The sequence below is a fragment of the Hyperolius riggenbachi genome, chromosome 7 (assembly GCF_040937935.1).
Source record: "Hyperolius riggenbachi isolate aHypRig1 chromosome 7, aHypRig1.pri, whole genome shotgun sequence".
NCBI classification, from domain to species: Eukaryota; Metazoa; Chordata; class Amphibia; order Anura; family Hyperoliidae; genus Hyperolius; species Hyperolius riggenbachi.
The window spans coordinates 293,491,388-293,514,746 of record NC_090652.1 but is presented as its reverse complement, the minus strand read 5'-3'; the positions used below and the strand labels follow the sequence as shown (position 1 = coordinate 293,514,746).

The 23,359-nt window shown below is 48.2% G+C and overlaps 1 protein-coding gene across 1 annotated transcript; it reads left to right on the top strand.

Annotated features, from left to right (window-relative positions):
- The first annotated feature begins 2,654 nt into the window (after positions 1 to 2,654).
- Positions 2,655 to 21,872, top strand: LOC137525875 (uncharacterized). Its single transcript, XM_068247092.1, has 4 exons — positions 2,655 to 3,346; positions 3,703 to 3,753; positions 16,713 to 16,778; positions 20,936 to 21,872. The coding sequence occupies exons 1-4, from the start codon at positions 2,736 to 2,738 to the stop codon at positions 20,997 to 20,999; spliced, it is 792 nt and encodes a 263-aa protein (XP_068103193.1). The 5' UTR covers positions 2,655 to 2,735; the 3' UTR covers positions 21,000 to 21,872.
- The last annotated feature ends 1,487 nt before the right edge of the window (positions 21,873 to 23,359 follow it).

The window sequence follows — 23,359 nt, the reverse complement described above, 5'->3', positions numbered from 1 at the left end:
GTAACTATTACCAATATTAATAAATAATAAGAAATATGGTAGGACATTATACTATGACTATGGTAGGATAAGCTTGTCAGCTTCTCTGAGGACAGTCAGTGACACGACTATTGTGTGTACTCTGTAAAGCGCTGCAGAAGATATCAGCACTATATAAATACATTCTGAATTTTTCAAACTATAATAATACAATTTGGACGGGCGTCTGGTTTCTGCCCACAAGTACAGTACATACCATACATACTGGCACTGCAGTGGTCCTCCTCTGTCCTCTTCTGTCCCCCTCTATCCGCTTGCGTCCCTGAGCACAGCTTCGTGCTATGGGGAGGAGCTACTGTCCTTTTATTGGTGCTGATAATCTCGCTGGCTGGACCACGGCTCTGTCATTGGGGCCAATCACTGCACTTGCTGGGTAGCAGTGACCTATTAGGTGTCAGTGGGTGTTGTTTCTTTGTTGTTTAAAGGATACCTGAAGTGACATGTGACATGATGAGATAGACTTGTGTATGTACAGTGTCTGGCACACAAATAACTATGCAACTGTTCATTTGTATCCTTTCTCTTCCTGAAAGAGTTAAACATCAGGTATGTAAGTGGTAGTTCCTGTCAGGACTGAGCCAGAGTACAGTGTGACCCTCACTGATAAGATTACAACTATAAAACATTTTCCTAGCAGAAAATGGCTTCTGAGAGCAGGAAAGAGATAAAAATGGTCAATAGTTCATAAATTTTAGCTCTGGCATACTTCAATGAATGTGTTATTGAGCATAAACAGTAAAAACTTAAAGGGAAGGTCCAAGCAAAAAAAAAAAATGAGTTTCACTTACTTGGGGCTTCTACCAGCCCCATGTAGCCATCCTGTGCCCTCGTAGTCACTCACTGCTGCTCCAGTCCCCCGCTGGCAGCTTTCTGACCTCGGAGGTCAGGGCCACATTGCATACATTTTTACGCATTCCAGCTAGTGCAGAAACAAAAATGTACGCATTGCACCACTAACGCGTAAAAATGTATGTGTTAATGTTCCTGCACTAGCGCGAATGTGTAAAAATGTACGCAATTCGGCCCTGACCTCCGAGGTCAGAAAGCTGCCAGCGGGGGACTGGAGCAGCAGTGAGTGACTACGAGGGCACAGGATGGCTGCATGGGGCTGGTAGAAGCCACAGGTAAGTGAAACTCATTTTTTTTTTTTTTGCTTGGACCTTCCCTTTAAAAAGTAGTTTTAACTGTGAAATATCTTAAAAAGTCATTTTTAGGAGGAGGATATATACAATTGTTTTTCATTAATTTATTTCCACCTTGGGTGTCCTTTAAGGAACAATGCCCACTGACACCTGATAGGTCACTGTTCAAGTTACCTTTGTTCTTCCCCATAGCATGCTGAAGCTGCGCTCTGGGACACAGCTCAGCTCCATGGCTGGGAGACAGACGAAGAGGGGGACATGAGGACACAGGGGAACAGAGGATAACACAGGAGGACACAGGGGGACAGAGGAGGAGACAGTGGGACAGAGGAGGAAACAGAGGGACAGAGGAGGACACAAGGGGACAATGGGGGGCACGAGAGGACACTACGTTTACAATGGGGACAGGGTACACAAAAGGGATACAAAAGGTACAATGGGGTAAGGGCACATGAGGTACAAGGGGGCCCAAGAGGTACTAGGGGGACAGAGCACACAAGAGGGACGCAAAAGGTACAAGGGGTAAGGGCACACAAGAGGAACAAGGGGGACACAAGAGGTACTAGGGGGACAGAGCACACAAGGGGGACGCAAAAGGTACAAGGGGTAAGGGCACACAAGAGGTACAAGGGGGACACAAGAGGTATTGGGGGGACAGAGCACACAAGAGGGACGCAAAAGGTACAAGGGGTAAGGGCACACAAGAGGTACAAGGGGGGCACAAGAGGTACTAGGGGGACAGAGCACACAAGGGGGACGCAAAAGGTACAAGGGGTAAGGGCACACAAGAGGAACAAGGGGGACACAAGAGGTACTAGGGGGACAGAGCACACAAGGGGGACGCAAAAGGTACAAGGGGTAAGGGCACACAAGAGGAACAAGGGGGGCACAAGAGGTACTAGGGGGACAGAGCACACAAGGGGGACGCAAAAGGTACAAGGGGTAAGGGCACACAAGAGGAACAAGGGGGGCACAAGAGGTACTAGGGGGACATGAAGTATGAGAGGAAAATAATAATCAGGGAAAGAAGATACACAAAATGGCCCTGCACCATTGGCACACCGGGGTTTAATTCCTTGTTTTTTGTCCTCTAAACCAAGGTGCGTCAGGAGCATGTTATGGTCCAAAAATATGGTACTAAATAATTTTAATAATATCTTATTTCTTTGACAGGGGAATAAATGTAAGAAGTCATTACTCAATAAGGTTCATGTACATTTTATATGTTTTTATAAACTGTGGAAGATGTTGGCTCTATATAAATACTAAATAATAATAATACAAATAATAAAAAATAGTTTTATATCAAGAGTACTATTTCTATGGCACTTTGTGGAAACCTTCTGCTTTGTTTGCTATTTGTTGTGCAAGGCTAGACGGCCTCTACAAGCCTTTTCCAAGAATACGAAAGTGAAACATGTAATGTGATGATGATTAACAAAAAATTTCCACAATGGGAAGTTCTGCGATAACGTTTATGTGCTGTATGAGTTATAAACACGCACTGTTTGTGAAATTAGCCACTTATGACCAAAGGAAGGGAAGCCTGGAAGTATGGAGAGTTGGGTCAAAAAAGTACTAAGAATTTTAGACCCCTCTTTGCTGAGTGCAGAGCAGGATAGACTGGCTGATGAAACTAAACAGAGAACCCTGAAAATCCTCCAAGATGCTAAGAAGAAGAAAGAAGTCCTGTTGGTGGACAATCCAGACCAGTTTGGAGGCCACAGGCTGTATTCCATTCCATTAATCAGCACACAACTCGTTGAAGACATGATCAGAGAAGTTCAGGAGGTGAGGTTTAAAGCTGGTGGTAATCATCCAGGAACAATTGCTTATGTGCGTTCGGCGAATGAGGATGGAATTGTCTATCTGTGTACTCCATTCTGGCAGCAGAAAGAATTCCTGGGGTTTAACTCCCGCCCGGAGACACTTATCCATGAAATCTCCCACTTACTTGGCTACCAACACTCCTCTGAGGACAATGCAGAAAAAGTGAAACTGTCCCAGCAGCATATGCTGTGCCCCGTTTCAGCGTATTCCATCGAGAATGCATTTTCTATCTACATGAATCATAGAGGGACTTACATAAATGGGTCCTATTCCTGCTGTGGTGAGAGGTCCAGGGACACCGTTTGTGAGAAGTCCATCATGAGTTCACATTTGAGGTGAGTCACTATAATATGTAGCGATGACAGTAATCTGCTAATTACAATGACACAAAATTTCACGTAAATTTTGCAATTTATGGCCATAAGTAATTACAATTTGGACACTTGATTTTGTGCTTCCAACTGCCAAGCCAGCAGTATCTCGCTCTGTGCATAGAGCTCTCAGTAACGAACATTTTGCACAGATCACCTGGCAGGACTAAACATGTCACCATCAGTGATAAATGTCAGAGTGTGAACACTGACTAAATAATTAAAAAAAAATGCTATTGTATTCATTATGTTATTTTCACTACAGTTCCTCTTTAAAGGTTTGTTTGTCAGATGTAAGAGTTTGTATTTTCTTTCCCCAGAAAGTTGAGAGAAAGGAGAGACAAGATGAGGGACCTGCCTGAAGCAATACGGTGAGTTGACTTTTAGAAGCTAATTTGTGCACAGATTATTGTTTTAGCTAAGGTTTTATTTTAATTTTTTTATTAAAGGGGCATACCCTCCAAAGATGAACAAAAACATTACAAAACAATTAAAAATTATAAGGTGAAAGCAAAACAAGGTTTAACCACTTCACCACTGAGGGGTTTTACCCCTTGAGCACCAGAGCAATTTTCACCTTTAAGCGCTCCTTTCTTTGTCTATAACTTTATCATTACTTATCACAACGAAATGAACTATATCTTGTTTTTTACATAACCAATTAGGCTTTCTTTAGGTGGGACATTATGCCAAGGATTATTTTATTCTAAATGTGTTTTAATGGGAAAATAGGAAAAATGTGGGAAAAAATGCATTCTTTTTCAGTTTTCGGCAATTATAGTTTTTAAATAATGCATGCTACTGTAATTAAAACCCATGAAATGTATTTGCCCATTTGTCCCGGTTATAAAACCGTTTAAATTATGTCCCTATCACAATGTTTGGCGCCAATATTTTATTTGGAAATAAAGGTGCATTTTTTTTCAGTTTTGCGTCCATCCCTAATTACAAGCCCATAGTTTATAAAGTAACAGTGTTGTACCCTCCTGACATAAATATTTAAAAAGTTCAGTCCCTAAGGTAACTATTTATGTATTTTTTTTTAATTGTACATTTTTGATTTTTTTTTTAATTACAAAAAAAAAAAAATCGGGGAGTGTGGGAGGTAATGAGTTAATTTTTTTGTGTAAAACTAATGTATTTGTATGTGAAAAATGCTTTAGGGTGTAGTTTTACTATTTGGCCACAAGATGGCCACAGTAACATTTTGTTTATGCGACCTGCAAGCGTCCGGACACTTGCAGGAAGTGCTATGAGGCTGGGAAAGTTTTTTTTTTCACAATGATCGCGCTGCTTCTCACAGAAGCAGCGGATCATTGCGGGGCTTAGATCAACGAACGGGAATGGTTTTTCCCGTTCATTGATCTCCGGGGCGAGCGGGCGGCAGCATGCATGCGAGCGGGAGTGCGCACATGAGCGAGGGGGGGTGCAGGCAGCGGCGGGAGCGCGAGAAGTACGGATTTCTCCGTCCCTGGTGGTAAAAGGATGGAAAAAGGGACGGAGAAATCCGTACGGCTGGGGGTAAAGTGGTTAAAGAAACTCTGAAGTGAGTTTAAATTTCCATTTTTAACTAGTATTTATGTAAAGCACTATAGGTAATGCTAAACCGCCGCATCCACGCGACAAAACGAAGGGTTTATACACCCCAAATCTCCTCTGCAAAATACACAACTTTCTTGGTTGTGGATTTTCCTACGCATGGAGGCAGAGCTTTCAACTGCAGCTCTGCCTCCATGCGCGTCAATCTGCCCGCGGATCTCCGCCTCTCCCCTCCCCTTTCAGTGAAGGAAGATTGAGAGGGGCGGGGAGAGGCGGCGATCAACGCGCCGAGAGGCAGAGCTATAGCCATAAGCTCTGCCTCTATAAGAAAGTGCTCCCCGGACACAGCAGAGGGGATTTGGGGGGTATAAACCCTTCGTTTTGTGGCGGGGTTTAGCATTACCTATAGTGCTTTAGATAAATACTAGTTTAAAATGGGAATTTAGACTCACTTCAGAGTCTCTTTAAGCCCCCTCAAAAAAGTGCAATATTGAAGTGTTCAAAATTAAATAATATTCAGTTATTAAAGTAATAATACAGTGCAATTGTATATAAAGTAGTATGTACAAATATAAATATAAACATACTGTATTTATTTTTTTCCGAATATAAGACGCTCCGGTCTGTAAGGCGCACCTAGGTTTAGAGATAAAAAAAATCAGGGTGAAATAAAATTCTAAGCCTGCTGTGCAGGAGCGTCTTTTGGACCTTTTACCCCAAAGCTGTCTCTAAGCTACTCTATCTAAGCTACACTGTCCAGCTATATTACACAAAACCCTGCAGCCCCCACCAGTTACAATGCACTACACTAAACCCTGCAGCCCCCACCAGTTACACTGCACTACACTACATGAACTCCTACTGCACCCACCAGTTACACTACTGTAACGATCTGCTAGTGTGTAAGGGACACGAGCAGACAAACAGATCTCTGATGGTCCCAGGAGGGGAAACGCCGTACAATACTACAGACAGTTGGCAGAAGAAGGCAGCAACTGACACTGCGAGACAGAGACAGAGGAAAGTCAGGAAGATCGGGTCAGTAACAGATCAGATAGGCAGAGGTACAAAATCGGCAGGCAGAGTCAGAGTGAGTAATAATCAGGCAGAAGTCGGCAACAGATCAGATTGGCAGAGATACAAAATCGGCAGGCAGAATCAGAGTGAGTAATCAGGCAGATCAATACAATAAGCAATACAATATAAAGTATACTAAAAGGATATCAAGTCTGAGCTAGTGTGTAATCCCCGGGGTCCTGCCGGATCAAAGCACACACAGAACTTACTATGGTCTGAAGCCTTCACGGATGTGTTAGCTAGAGTAGACAATGCGAGAATGAATGAAACGAGCTTAAAAAGCCTGGAATGGAAGGATAGGCACGCCCCAATTGAGCCCAGCAAGTCAGAATCCGGAGGTGGAGTAATGCGTCACTCCCAGTCAGCTCCCAGTCAGCTGACACGTTTCCTAAGAGCATAAAAGGTGCGATGCTGACAGTGTGTGCGTCCGCCCTTATTCACTGCCTGCGCAGCACGTGACCGGTCCCCTGCTGGAGTGCCACTGACGTCATTCACATTGGCACGGCCGACCGGCCCGGAAGCCACAGACCCGCTGCCAGCAGCAGCGATGGAGGTAAGCTCCGCATTACTGACAACTACACTGCACTAACCCCTGCTGCACCCACCAGTTACACTACACTAACCCCTGCTGCACCCACCAGTTACACTGCACTACACTACACTAACCCCTGCTGCCCCCCACTAATTACACTGCACTACACTACACTAACTCCTGCTGTACCCACCAGTTACACTACACTGCACTAACCCCTGCTGTACCCACCAGTTACACTGAACTACACTACACTAACCCCTGCTGCTCCCCACCAGTTACACTGCACTACACTACACTAACCCCTGCTGTACCCACCAGTTACACTGCACTACACTACACTAACCCCTGCTGTCCCCACCAGTTACACTGCACTACACAAACCCCTGCTGCTCCCCACCAGTTACACTGCACTACACTACACTAACTCCTGCTGTACCCACCAGTTACACTACACTGCACTAACCCCTGCTGCCCCCACCAGTTACACTGCACTACACTACACTAACCCCTGCTGCTCCCCACCAGTTACACTGCACTACACTACACTAACCCCTGCTGTACCCACCAGTTACACTGCACTACACTACACTAACCCCTGCTGTCCCCACCAGTTACACTGCACTACACAAACCCCTGCTGCTCCCCACCAGTTACACTGCACTACACTACACTAACTCCTGCTGTACCCACCAGTTACACTACACTGCACTAACCCCTGCTGCCCCCACCAGTTACACTGCACTACACTACACTAACCCCTGCTGCCCCCCACCAGTTACACTGCACTACACTACACTAACCCCTGCTGCACTACACTACACAAACCCCTGCTGCCCCCCAGTTACACTGCACTTCATTACACTAATCCCTGCTGCCGCCCACCAGTTACACTGCACTACACTACACAAACCCCTGCTGCCCCCCAGTTACACTGCACTACACTACACTAACCCCTGCTGCCCCCCACCAGTTACACTGCACTACACTACACTAACCCCTGCTGTACCCACCAGCTACACTGCACTACACTACACTAACCCCTGCTGCCCCACCAGTTACACTGCACTACACAAACCCCTGCTGCTCCCCACCAGTTACACTGCACTACACTACACTAACTCCTGCTGTACCCACCAGTTACACTACACTGCACTAACCCCTGCTGCCCCCACCAGTTACACTGCACTACACTACACTAACCCCTGCTTCCCCCCACCAGTTACACTGCACTACACTACACTAACCCCTGCTGCACTACATTACACAAACCCCTGCAGCCCCCACCAGTTACAATGCACTACACTAAACCCTGCAGCCCCCACCAGTTACACTGCACTACACTACATGAACTCCTACTGCACCCACCAGTTACACTGCACTACACTACACTAACTCCTGCTGTACCCACCAATTACACTACACTGCACTAACCCCTGCTTCCCCCACCAGTTACACTGCACTACACTACACTAACCCCTGCTGCCCCCACCAGTTACACTGCACTACACTACACTAACCCCTGCTGCTCCCCACCAGTTACACTGCACTACACTAACTCCTGCTGTACCCACCAGTTACACTGCACTACACTACACTAACCTCTGCTGCCCCCCACCAGTTACACTGCACTACACTACACTAACCCCTGCTGCACTACACTACACAAACCCCTGCTGCCCCCCCCCCCAGTTACACTGCACTACACTACACTAACCCCTGCTGCTCCCCACCAGTTACACTGCACTACACTACACTAACTCCTGCTGTACCCACCAGTTACACTGCACTACACTACACTGACCCTGCTGCACTACATTACACTAACCCCTGCTGCCCCCCACCAGTTACACTGCACTAAACTACACTAACCCCTGCTGCCCCCCACCAGTTACACTGCACTACACTACACTAACCCCTGCTGCCCCCCACCAGTTACACTGCACTACACTACACTAACCCCTGCTGTACCCACCAGTTACACTGCACTACACTAACCCCTGCTGCCCCCCACCAGTTACACTGCACTACACTACACTAACCCCTGCTGCCCCCCCCCCCAGTTACACTGCACTACACTACACTAACCCCTGCTGCCCCCCACTAGAGTGGGGCCGAACCTCCAATATTAGGTTCGCGAACCCGGAAGGTTCGGTTTACGGAAAAGTTCGCGAACCACAATAGACTTCAATGGGGATGCGAACTTTGGAAAAAAATAATTATGCTGGCCACAAAAGTGATGGAAAAGATGTTTCAAGGGGTCTAACACCTGGACCCCCAGGTGGAGGAGTGGTATACATGCCAAAAGTCCCCGGGAAAAATCTGGATTTGACGCAAAGCAGCGTTTTAAGGGCAGAAATCACATTGAATGCTAAATGACAGGCCTAAAGTGCTTTAAAACATCTTGCATGTGTATACATCAATCAGGTAGTGTAATTAAGGTACTGCTTCACACTGACACACCAAACTCACCGTGTAACGCACCGCAGAACAGGTATGCAGTGGCAGGTTCACTGAACAGGTATACAGTGGCGGGTTCAATGAACAGAACAGGTATACAGTGGCGGGTTCACTGAACAGAACAGGTATGCAGTGGCAGGTTCACTGAACAGGTATGCAGTGGTGGGTTCACTGAACAGGTATGCAGTGGCGGGTTAACAGAACAGGTATACAGTGGCGGGTTCACTGAACACAACAGGTATGCAGTGGCGGGTTCACTGAACAGGAATACAGTGGCGGGTTCACTGAACAGAACAGGTATGCAGTGGCGGGTTCACTGAACAGAACAGGTATGCAGTGGTGGGTTCACAGAACAGGTATGCAGTGGCAGGTTCACTGAACAGGAATACAGTGGCGGGTTCACTGAACAGAACAGGTATGCAGTGGCGGGTTCACTGAACAGAACAGGTATGCAGTGGTGGGTTCACAGAACAGGTATGCAGTGGCAGGTTCACTGAACAGGTATACAGTGGCGGGTTCACTGAACAGGTATACAGTGGCGGGTTCACTGAACAGAACAGGTATACAGTGGCGGGTTCACAGAACAGGTATGCAGTGGCGGGTTCACTGAACAGTACAGGTATGCAGTGGCAGGTTCACTGAACAGTACAGGTATGCAGTGGTGGGTTCACTGAACAGGTATGCAGTGGTGGGTTCACTGAACAGGTATGCAGTGGTGGGTTCACTGAACAGGTATGCAGTGGTGGGTTCACAGTACAGGTATGCCGTGGTGGGTTCCAATACCTTGTGAGACTTAGATGTATTGAGTGGCACTCCCTTCTTACAGAATTGCAAAGAAACGTGTATGTGGCAACAAGCAAACAATATGTCTCTCACCCTTCCTCCAGTGACCTCGCGTCCACCTGCACAGACGTGTGCTCCTCGGATCGTGGCAGGAACAAAGACTGTCAAACATGAATCAGGGAGAGAAAGAAGGAAACATCCGGGCACCATCCGTCTTTAAATGCGTGGCGGTGTTTATTGGTTATAGCAGGTCACATACCATTGGAGCTGTCAGCTAAACATCAATGTGCTGGTGGTGGTGAGTTGGAGGTGGGGGTGCCAGGTGTCAGTCGGGGCTTGCGACGGCCGTTTCGCGTCTACTAGACGCTTGGTCACGCTGCGCTCCTATTGCTGAGGCGGGCTGAAAACATCCGGTATATGCGGGAGGTAGCCCCGCCCTTTCCGGGTGTCACGTCCGCCTGTGTTTGGAGAGGTCAAAGGGAGGGATTGCGGAAAAGGCACAGACGCGCGGCATCTGGCCGGCCGAACTACATTACCCATAGTTCGTTGCGAGAGAGGAGCGGCAAAGGTACTGGGAAACCCCGCCTACACCTTGCCTACCAATGGTTAGCGACTATCGTCGCCAGCTCCACCTAATACATAGCAACGTATTTACTCTGCATATATTTTATCAGAGTGTCTAAAAATATGGTAGACGTGCCCAACCAGTGTAAAACATTCTTAACACATGGTCAAATGCCGCGCGTGCGATTCCGCATCCCTCCTGGAATTCCGTGTTGAGTGGCTTAGTGATCACATTGGTGAATTAAAAGAAGCCTCATTTAAAAACACGTAAGACCTGGGGAAATAAGACCCAGTTACAATTCGCAATAACTCTTAAGCTACAGTATATACCCTAGATACACTTATAAATTAAAATTAAAAACTTATCATGGCAATAAATATATGCAATGTGCATGCACACTTACACATGCATACGCCAGGGGTGGGAGATCGGGGGTCAAACAAGGGCACCAAACCAAATCCAAAGCACCACCATCATTAAGACCTGGTCACATACAGAACACGAAATTGATATCCCATTAATACATTTATTTATTTGCTACCCTCCCCCCTATTCTATGCCATTTCCCTCGTCCCTAAGGCATATAGGGGAAACTTCAATTAGGGGTCTAGCATGCATGCCAATTCAATCTTGTCGTTAAGACCAGCCGGACCCATGGCCTCCGTACGCAGAATAATACAAGTTTCCCTTCTGAGAAGTAATCTCTCCCTATCTCCCCCTCTCCTTGGGGCCTCCACTATTTCCAACACTGCAAACCTTAGACCATGACTCTCCCCCCCATGTGCCTCCTTCATGTGGGAGACCAGTCTGGTACAACTCTTGCCGGCCTTGACCACGCTGATGTGTTCCCCAAAACGTTTCTTCACTGGTCGAGTTGTTTGCCCTATGTAGTATCTCCTACAAGGGCAAAACAACACGTAGACCACATGATCCGTTTGACATGTATAGAGTCCCCTAGCTTGGAACTCAATTCCTCCTACATTAATAATTCTCTGTGTGATCAACTTGGGGCAATATTTGCAATAACCACACCTAAAATTACCCTTAGTGGCACATCGGTCCAACCAGGTAGATTGTCTAGGGGACACAAACTCACTTTTTGTCAGGAGGTTGCCTAGGGTCGGAGCCCTTCTAAATACCACCCTTGGCGGCTGTTCAGCCCTCCCCATCATTTCTGGGTCCTGCTGTATCATGCCCCAGTGGTTATAGATGCTTTCTCTGATTTTGGTGGCCATCGGGCTGTAATCAAATGTAAATACCATCTTATCCTCATTCTTGCTTTGCACCTTTCTATTCTCCAAAAGGGTTGCTCTGTCCTTCTCAGCGGCCTGGCCTCTCGCCCTAATCAACAACTGAGGGTCATAACCCCTTTTGACAAACCTGTCAGTCAGCTCTGATGCTTGTTGATCGAAAGTCGACTGCAACTGATTGTTCCTCCTCAGACGTAAATATTGTCCATATGGGATCGCCTCAACCACATGTCTGGGATGGAAGCTCTGTGCGTGGAGGACTGAATTTGTCGCAGTCGGCTTACGGTAGCCCTCACTGATTATTCTATCACCATCTACTTTAAGTCTGAGGTCGAGGAACACCACCTCTTCCCCAATCATTTCAGAAGTAAACTGCATGTTGATTTGATTATCGTTGAGGTAGTTTAGAAATCCCTCGAACTCGAGTAGGGTGCCAGACCACACCACCAGGACGTCGTCCACATACCTGGACCACCGTCTGATGTGTCCCCGGAACGGATTAGAGTCCGAGTGCACAGCAGACTCTTCCCACGCCCCCAAAAAGAGGTTCGCAAAGGTGCATGCCACCGGGGTCCCCATTGCTGTCCCCGCCACCTGTTGGTACCACCGACCGTCAAACATAAAGGCATTGTGTGTTAACACATAGTGCAAACATTCACAAATAAATTCGATGAAATCCTCATCTCTATTGGTACGTTGCAAAAATTTCTTGACGGCCTGTACCCCCAAGTCTTGGGGAATCCTGCTGTACAGACTGACCACATCAATGGTGGCCAGTCTGTCCCCGGGGACCCAGGCGGCACGCCCCACATCTCGCAAAACCTCCAGGGTGTCCTTCAAATAAGAGGGCACACCTGCTAGTAGAGGGCGGAGAAGGTGGTCCAGGTACCTGGACAATCTCTCGGTAAGAGACCCACAGCCTGAGACTATGGGACGTCCCGGTGGCGCGGCCATCGATTTGTGTAATTTGGGGATGTGGTACCACACGGGTCGTCTAGGAAAGGCCGGGACGAGATCTCCCGCCAATTTTTTTGGGAGAAATCCCCGTGCGGTACCCCTATCCAGGAGTGCCCTGAGATCCGACTGGTAATGAACGGTTGGATCACAAGAGAGCGGACAATATGTGTCTTTATCATTCAACTGCCTTTCGGCCTCCATTTTATATTGTTGAGCAGACATTATAACTAAATTTCCACCCTTATCCGCACCTCTTATGACCAACTTATCGTTCACTCTCAACCAGTCAAGAGCTCTTCTCTCCTCCCTGTTCAAATTGGGAAGGGCTTGCTCATAAATTTGAGCTTTCATATCCTTCAGGACAGCGTCAAAGAAGTGATCAATGCTAGACCCTGGGGTCACCGGGAAAGGTCGTATTGACCTACAAGCCCTGAAGGTTTGGGTGTCCCCCAGAGTGAGTCCCCCTTCAGATAGGGCACAAGGCCAGTCCATTCTCCCGCCTTCTTCCCAAAGTTCCATCAGTAGGGCTTCTACCTCCTCATCCGTGGGTTCCCACTGCATTGTTGGCACTGGGACCAAGATGCTAGTGGTAGGACCCTGTGTCATCTGAGGGGCATCTATTAAATCACCCTCCATTGCCTGACTGGTGGCACCAGGGGAAAACCCCGGCTCGCCAATCTTTGCGGCTACTGTCATTGGGTGTGTGGAATTTACATTTGGAGGTGCTGTGTTCTCCTGATATTTGTTCCCATTATCCTGTTCTCCGAACTTCTGACAGATCACCAATTTTCGTACGGCTCTATAAAGGTCAATAGTGAAGGCTACAATGTCGAAATCTTTGGTGGGGCAATAGTTGAGTCCTCGGCTCAAAAGAGTAATGCAGGCCTGGGGAATGACTTCTCCTGAAAAAGTGGAGGCCCCAAGGAGAGGGGGAGATAGGGAGAGATTACTTCTCAGAAGGGAAACTTGTATTATTCTGCGTACGGAGGCCATGGGTCCGGCTGGTCTTAACGACAAGATTGAATTGGCATGCATGCTAGACCCCTAATTGAAGTTTCCCCTATATGCCTTAGGGACGAGGGAAATGGCATAGAATAGGGGGGAGGGTAGCAAATAAATAAATGTATTAATGGGATATCAATTTCGTGTTCTGTATGTGACCAGGTCTTAATGATGGTGGTGCTTTGGATTTGGTTTGGTGCCCTTGTTTGACCCCCGATCTCCCACCCCTGGCGTATGCATGTGTATGTGTGCATGCACATTGCATATATTTATTGCCATGATAAGTTTTTAATTTTAATTTATAAGTGTATCTAGGGTATATACTGTAGCTTAAGAGTTATTGCGAATTGTAACTGGGTCTTATTTCCCCAGGTCTTACGTGTTTTTAAATGAGGCTTCTTTTAATTCACCAATGTGATCACTAAGCCACTCAACACGGAATTCCAGGAGGGATGCGGAATCGCACGCGCGGCATTTGACCATGTGTTAAGAATGTTTTACACTGGTTGGGCACGTCTACCATATTTTTAGACACTCTGATAAAATATATGCAGAGTAAATACGTTGCTATGTATTAGGTGGAGCTGGCGACGATAGTCGCTAACCATTGGTAGGCAAGGTGTAGGCGGGGTTTCCCAGTACCTTTGCCGCTCCTCTCTCGCAACGAACTATGGGTAATGTAGTCCGGCCGGCCAGATGCCGCGCGTCTGTGCCTTTTCCGCAATCCCTCCCTTTGACCTCTCCAAACACAGGCGGACGTGACACCCGGAAAGGGCGGGGCTACCTCCCGCATATACCGGATGTTTTCAGCCCGCCTCAGCAATAGGAGCGCAGCGTGACCAAGCGTCTAGTAGACGCGAAACGGCCGTCGCAAGCCCCGACTGACACCTGGCACCCCCACCTCCAACTCACCACCACCAGCACATTGATGTTTAGCTGACAGCTCCAATGGTATGTGACCTGCTATAACCAATAAACACCGCCACGCATTTAAAGACGGATGGTGCCCGGATGTTTCCTTCTTTCTCTCCCTGATTCATGCCGTGGTGGGTTCACAGAACAGGTATGCAGTGGCGGGTTCACTGAACAGGTATGCAGGTATCCAGTGGGCTCACTGAACAGAACAGGTATGGTGGGCTTACTGAACAGAACAGGTATGCAGCCAGGAACAAGCTAAGCCTAACTAATCTTTCCCTATGAGAGACAGTCTGCAGCAGCTCGCCCTACTCTCACTAACGCAGGCACACGAGTGAGCGTAATGGCCGCTGCTGCCTGCCTTTTATTAGGGGGGGGGGGAGTGGCTCCAGGGGCTAGTGTAGCCTAATTGGCTACACTGGGCCTGCTGACTGTGATGTAGAGGGTCAAAGTTGACCCTCATGATGCATTATGGGGCGAACCGAACTTCCGCAAAAGTTCGCCTGCGGGACGCGAACGCGAACCACTGAAGTTCGCATGGAACCGTTCGCAGGCGAACCGTTCGGCCCAACTCTACCCCCCACCAGTTACACTGCACTACACTACACTAACCCCTGCTGTACCCACCAGTTACACTGCACTACACTACACTAACCCCTGCTGCCCCCCACCAGTTACACTGCACTACACTACACTAACCCCTGCTGCCCCCCCAGTTACACTGCACTACACTACACTACACTACACTAACCTCTGCTGCCCCCCCCCCCCAGTTACACTGCACTACACTACACTAACCCCTGCTGTACCCACCAGTTACACTGCACTACACTACAATAACCCCCGCTGCCCCCCCCCCCCCCCCCAGTTACACTGCACTACACTAACCCCTGCTGCCCCCCCAGTTACACTGAACTACATTACACTAACCCCTGCTGTACCCACCAGTTACACTGCACTACACGACAATAACCCCCGCTGCCCCCCCCCCCCCAGTTACACTGCACTACACTAACCCCTGCTGCCCCCCCAGTTACACTGAACTACATTACACTAACCCCTGCTGTACCCACCAGTTACACTGCACTACATTACACTAACCCCTGCTGTACCCACCAGTTACACTGCACTGCACTAACCCCTGCTGCCCCCACCAGTTACACTGCACTACACTACACTAACCCCTGCTGCTCCCCACCAGTTACACTGCACTACACTACACTAACTCCTGCTGTACCCACCAGTTACACTGCACTACACTACACTAACCTCTGCTGCCCCCCACCAGTTACACTGCACTACACTACACTAACCCCTGCTGCACTACACTACACTAACTCCTGCTGTACCCACCAGTTACACTGCACTACACTGCACTGACTCCTGCTGTACCCACCAGTTACACTGCACTGCACTTACCCCTGCTGTACCCACCAGTTACGCTGCACTACACTACACTAACCCTTGCTGCCCCCCACCAGTTACACTGCACTACACTAACCCCTGCTGCCCCCCACCAGTTACACTGCACTACACTAACTCCTGCTGTACCCACCAGTTACACTGCACTGCACTAACCCCTGCTGTACCCACCAGTTACGCTGCACTACACTACACTAACCCCTGCTGCCCCCCACCAGTTACACTGCCCTACACTACACTAACCCCTGCTGCCCCCCACCAGTTACACTGCACTACACTACACTAACCCCTGCTGTACCCCCCAGTTACACTGCACTACACTACACTACACTAACCCCTGCTGCCCCCACCAGTTACACTGCACTACACTACACTAACTCCTGCTGTAGCCACCAGTTACACTGCACTACACTAACCCCTGCTGCCCCCCACCAATTACACTGCACTACACTAACCCCTGCTGTACCCCCCAGTTACACTGCCCTACACTACACTAACCCCTGCTGCCCCCCACCAGTTACACTGCACTACACTACACTAACCCCTGCTGTACCCACCAGTCCATCACTTCAGGCTGCTGGTCTATCACTCTCTAAAGAGCAGACACAATTTATAGTGTCATCTGTGGCAACGCCCACGTTTCTGCCGCTAGCAGGAGCCCATATTTCTGGCTTCCACCAACATAAGGGATGACCTAAACTAATGTATTTCCTGCCACACTCCATGATCAGGTCAGACTCAGCAGCAATATTTCTTCTGTGAGGGATTGTGATATCTTCTCTTTATATTAATCATTTGTCGCTGATACAGTATGTCTTTTCTCACCAGAAAATTAATGGAAATGAAAGAAATGCTGAACGATCTCAGGGACTTGCTTCTTCTAGAACTATGGTGGTAAGTTCACTGTCAGACACCAGGGGCCTTGCTGGGATGCTGAAGAAATGAATGTGCTTGTATTGTTTCAAAGGATATAGTCAGTAACTTCCCTGGCGGTGCATTTCTGTCTGGAATTATGAGTCAAAAGCGGTACATTTTTTTCAAGAATTTTAGGCCTCCAATTCTGAAGTCATAACTCACCAAAATATGCCAGAATAAAAGCCTGCGTATAAATAAAAGACTAGAACACAAATTTATTGAATTAATTACATTTATGAATAAACTTAAAAAATTGTGAAACCGTACAAATAAGGCAGGTAGAGAGTAGTCACGATCCAGGCCGAGGTCGGTGCAGGTAGTTTGCTTGAAGTTTTCCACATTTTGTCATATTACTGCCACAAACATGAATCAATTTTATTGGATTTCCCCATGAAAGACCAACACAAAGTGGTGTACACGTGAGAAGTAGAACACAAATCATACATGATTCCAAACATTTTTTTACAAATCAATAACTGCAAAGTGGGGTGTGCGTAATTATTCAGCCCCCTTTGGTCTGACTGCAGTCAGTTGCCCATAGACATTGCCTGATGAGTGCTAATGACTAAATAAAGTGCACCTGTGTGTAATCTAATGTCAGAACAAATACAGCTGCTCTGTGAGGGCCTCAGAGGTTGTCTAAGAGAATATTGGGAGCAACAACACCATGAAGTCTAAAGAACACACCAGACAGGTCAGGGATACAGTTATTGAGAAATTTAAAGTTAGTGTTAGGCATTGGCAGAAGGTTGGTTAGTGTCAGGTGGAGGGAGGGGGAGGTTAGTGTTAGGCATTGGGAGAGGGTTGGTTAGTGTCAGGTGGAGGGAGGGGGGAAATTAGTGTTAGGCATTGGCAGAGGGTTGGTTAGTGTCAGGTGGAGGGAGGGGGAGGTTAGTGTTAGGCATTGGCAGAAGGTTGGTTAGTGTCAGGTGGAGGGAGGGGGAGGTTAGTGTTAGGCATTGGGAGAGGGTTGGTTAGTGTCAGGTGGAGGGAGGGGGGAAGTTAGTGTTAGGCATTGGCAGAGGGTTGGTTAGTGTCAGGTGGAGGGAGGGGGAGGTTAGTGTTAGGCATTAGCAGAGGGTTGGTTAGTGTCAGGTGGAGGGAGTGGGTAAGTTAGTGTTAGGCATTGGCAGAGGGTTGGTTAGTGTCAGGTGGAGGGAGGGGAAGGTTAGTGTTAGGCATTGGCAGAGGGTTGGTTAGTGTCAGGTGGAGGGAGGGGAAGGATAGTGTTAGGCATTGGCAGAGGGTTGGTTAGTGTCAGTTGGAGGGAGGGGGAGGTTAGTGTTAGGCATTGGCATAGGGTTGGTTAGTGTCACGTGGAGGGAGGGGGAGGTTAGTGTTAGGCATTGGCAGAGGGTTGGTTAGTGTCAGATGGAGGAAGTGGGAAGGTTAGTGTTAGGCATTAGCAGAGGGTTGGTTAGTGTCAGGTGGAGGGAGTGGGTAAGTTAGTGTTAGGCATTGGCAGAGGGTTGGTTAGTGTCAGGTGGAGGGAGGGGAAGGTTAGTGTTAGGCATTGGCAGAGGGTTGGTTAGTGTCAGTTGGAGGGAGGGGGAGGTTAGTGTTAGGCATTGGCATAGGGTTGGTTAGTGTCAAGTGGAGGGAGGGGGAGGTTAGTGTTAGGCATTGGCAGAGGGTTGGTTAGTGTCAGATGGAGGGAGTGGGGAGGTTAGTGTTAGGCATTGGGAGAGGGTTGGTTAGTGTCATGTGGAGGGAGTGGGGAGGTTAGTGATAGGCATAAGTAGGGGGGAGGTTAGTTTGAAGGATAATGGAAGGAGATAGTAGAATATGTCAGTACCAACTGTACCATTACCGATATCCTACTATCAACACACATTTCAACAGATATGTGTAGAAATAGAAGCCCAATATAATAAAAGATAAGGCTAGGTGTGATGTGCGTGACAACCATTTTGCACACCAGTGATACTGCTACGAGTCTAAACCTCAAATGAAGAGCAGCTGGTGCTTGAAACGGTCGTCAGTCATGTCCCACCTAGCACCCAACATACGATGCCACATGGGATGTTAACCCTTCAAGCACTTTCTATAATTTTTCATGTGTTTGCACGATGCTTTGCATGGCTTTGAACTTTAACATTATTCCAATAAACAGTCAAACAGTGCTGGACTCTTTGCTTCGCACGCAAGATAGAGACTGCTTCTTCAGACTTGAGAACGCTGTGGCTGTTATGTGGCATAGCCTTGGATGTCTTGCTCCCTCCACACTCTAATCCGCCACATCGCCTGTATCTATTGAATATACAGTTTAGTGATGATCGTAATTGGCAAATGTTGTTCCTGTGCAATTTTGCGTAATTTTCATAATTACAATCATAATAGGTAATTCGTAATTGTGTAAATTACATGAAATTTCTCATTATTATGAGTGTGTGTGCAGCTCATAATTTTGCATAATTTATGTAATTATGATAATGAACTTGATAGCTAATTTGTAATTATGAAAAATATGCATACATGATGCACAGTTTTCCATACTTATGCACATTTGTTGTATAAGTACGAGTAATTATTCAAAATTGCAATTAATAAAATAATTATGAGTTAATGTGAAATTATGCATAATTCTGTGGAATTACGCAAAACCTTGCATAATTAGGAGTAGATGCTAAATTACAAATGAGTGCAAAATTCATTACGCGTTTCCTGAAGATTACGCTTTATGATTTTGCATCCTAATTGCAAATTACGATGTAAAATGCGCAATTTTGGCTCATCACTAACAGCACTTGTAACTTCTGGGGCCCTGGGGCAAAAGTATCTTGGGCCCCCCAGCAATGCCCTCCTTCCCCCCGCAGCCCCCGAGCCGACTCCCAGGACCCATCCCACTACACTGCCAACCACTCTAAATCATTAGATGTCCACCATATCTCCAGAAAAGCATTGTCCCCATTATTCCCCTCCTCCTTTCCCTTACAAATTCAGAGTGTACACACATTGGGGTGTTACCTAATCCAGGAAGGACACAGGAGGCAGTACCATGCTCTACACTGTGGACTTCTCCCCAAAGCCTCTCTCTTCCTCATTCCCTGCAGGCATGTATGGCGTCACCATAGCTGGAGGGGAGGGAACACACACACTGGGGTCTTACCTAATCCAGGCAGGACACAGGAGGCAGCACCGTGCTCTACACTCTGCACTTCACCCCACCACGCCTCTCTTCCTCATTCCCTGCAGGCATGTATGGGGTCACCATAGCTAGAGGTGAGGGACACACACATTGGGGTCTTACCTAATCCAGGCAGGACACAGGAGGCAGCACCATGCTCTACACTCCGGACATAACCCCACGACGCCTCTCTTCCTTATTCCTTGCAGGCATGTATGGGGTCACCGTAGCTGGAGGGGAGGGAACACACTGGGGTCTTACCTAATCCAGGCAGGACACAGGAGGCAGCACCATGCTCTACACTCCGGACTTCACTCCACGGTGCCTCTCTTCCTCATTCCCTGCAGGCATGTATGGGGTCACCATAACTGGAGGGGAGGGAACACACTGGGGTCTTACCTAATCCAGGCAGGACACAGGAGGCAGCACCATGCTCTACACTCCGGACTTCACTCCACGGCGCCTCTCTTCCTCATTCCCTGCAGGCATGTATGGGTCACCATAGCTGGAGGGGAGGGACACACATAGTGGGGTGTTACCTAATTCAGGCAGGACACAGGAGGCAGCACCATGCTCTACACTCTGCACTTCACCCCACCACGCCTCTCTTCCTCATTCCCTGCAGGCATGTATGGGGTCACCATAGCTAGAGGGGAGGGACACACACATTGGGGTCTTACCTAATCCAGGCAGGACACAGGAGGCAGCATCGTGCTCTACACTCCGGACATAACCCCACGACGCCTCTCTTCCTCATTCCCTGTAGGCATGTATGGGGTCACCATAGCTGGAGGGGAGGGGACACACAACCTGTGGGCCCTACAGGCTCTGGGGTCCTGGGGCAATTCCCCCCTTTGCCTTAATGAAAGCGGCGGCCCTGATCACTAATAGTATTTCTATTTAGCATTCTCCATGATGACGAGATCATTTGTTTATCACTTATATAAGGGTTGTACTGTGATTCCTAATATTATTTTCAATGCCATGTTTTCTTCTTCCATCTCCACAGCATGCCTTTTATCATGCAAATGTTTCTGGATGATGGCAGCAGACCCATAACCCATCAAGGCTGAATGAAGAACAGAATTAGAATTCTTAAGACACCCGACGAACAAATCTTTATTGAAGCCTACGCATTTAATCTGTATGAATCAGTTGGATCCTGTAAAAGTTCTTTTGCTGATGTGGACTAATACCACTGTGCACAATATACATGATGGTGAAGACAATATTTTTTGCACAGTAATAAGCACTTGATACTTTAATGGTACTAAGGATGGAGTGATTTAGATTGATGCGGGTGTTGAGGTTAAATCTAATGGTTATTTCTGTGTATGTCGGATCTAGGCATTGACAGCTTGGCCCTAATGATTTTGGAACTGATGTCAGCACTAAGGGTTACAGAGAATACTGGCAAATTGCACTACAAATGTGGACATACTACAGTTGGAAACAGAAAGTGGATGATGCACTACAGGATTGCAACTCTGGAACTAGGGTTGCTCATTCGGATATCGCGGAATTGATATTTCCCCAATTCAGGCCGGAATTTACGCTTCCGCATCAGAATGCGGAACGCGGAAACTGTATGATGCGGAAACGGAATTCCGCGGAATTTCCGCGATACCGGCAAACGGTATTTTTAAGCCAATCATTGCATTCGGAATGAAGGAACCAATCAGGTAAGCTGCCGGAATGCGGAATTCCGCGGAATTGCTGAACAAATAGGGCTGCTTTAAAAAGATAGACCAATCATACGTTAGTAACCATTTCCTAGCGACCTATCACAGCTTAACCCACCCATCTTGTATAAAATAGAGGAGAGGCTGTCCTCCATCTTGTGGGTTTCAGTCTTGTGGAGCAGAGGAGAGAGACAGACCCATATTTTGTTACTGTGTGTGAGATATACTTTACTGTATAAATAATAAAACAAAAGTCTTTTTAAAGACTGTGTGTGAGTGAGCTTAGAGTAGAGTGAGGATTAGTGAGTTAGCTAGGTATTGCTAGGTATGACAGATTGTAGATTGAGTGTGAGAGCTAGATTGTAGGGTAGTGTGTAATATTTGCTGTGAGGAGAATCAGAGAGAGTTAGGCTTAGTTTAGTGTGATATAGAGAGAGAGAGAGTCAGGTTTAGCGTCAGGGGCGTCGCTAGCCCCATTTTGGGGGGGCACGTGCCCCCAATCTGTCCTGGGGTGCCACGGATCTCTTCGCGCCGCCACCCCCTCCGTCAGCGGCTCCCTCCACCGCCGCGTCACTCAGACCTCAGGATCAGGCGGCGAGCTGGCGACCAATCGTGCGGCGCTAGGACCCAGCGCCCGCACTGATATGTGGAAGTGACATCACTTCCGCATATCGAGCGGGTGCGTCCGGCGCCCGCTGGCACTGGTCGGGTCGCCGCTGATCCTGAGGTCTGACTACACTGCCAGGTGAGGGGGGAGCGGCGGCGGCTAGAGGGGGGGCCTCCCTGTCACTCACTCACTACCTAAAGGGGCTCCCTGTCACTCACTCACTACCTAAAGGGGCTCCCTGGCACTCACTCACTACCTAAAGGGGCTCCCTGGCACTCACTCACTACCTAAAGGGGCTCCCTGTCACTCACTCACTACCTAAAGGGGCTCCCTGTCACTCACTCACTACCTAAAGGGGCTCCCTGGCACTCACTCACTACCTAAAGGGGCTCCCTGGCACTCACTCACTACCTAAAGGGGCTCCCTGGCACTCACTACCTAAAGGGGCTCCCTGGCACTCACTCACTACCTAAAGGGGCTCCCTGGCACTCACTCACTACCTAAAGGGGCTCCCTGGCACTCACTCACTACCTAAAGGGGCTCCCTGGCACTCACTCACTACCTAAAGGGGCTCCCTGGCACTCACTCACTAAAGGGGCTCTCTGTCACTCACTCACTACCTAAAGGGGCTCCCTGGCACTCACACTACCTAAAGGGGCTCCCTGGCACTCACTCACTACCTAAAGGGGCTCCCTGGCACTCACTCACTACCTAAAGGGGCTCCCTGGCACTCACTCACTACCTAAAGGGGCTCCCTGGCACTCACTCACTACCTAAAGGGGCTCCCTGGCACTCACTCACTACCTAAAGGGGCTCCCTGGCACTCACTTACTACCTAAAGGGGCTCCCTGCCTGGCACTCACTCACTACCTAAAGGGTCTCCCTGGCACTCACTACCTAAAGGGGCTCCCTGGCACTCACTACCTAAAGGGGCTCCCTGGCACTCACTCACTACCTAAAGGGGCTCCCTGGCACTCACTCACTAAAGGGGCTCTCTGTCACTCACTCACTACCTAAAGGGGCTCCCTGGCACTCACACTACCTAAAGGGGCTCCCTGGCACTCACTCACTACCTAAAGGGGCTCCCTGGCACTCACTCACTACCTAAAGGGGCTCCCTGGCACTCACTCACTACCTAAAGGGG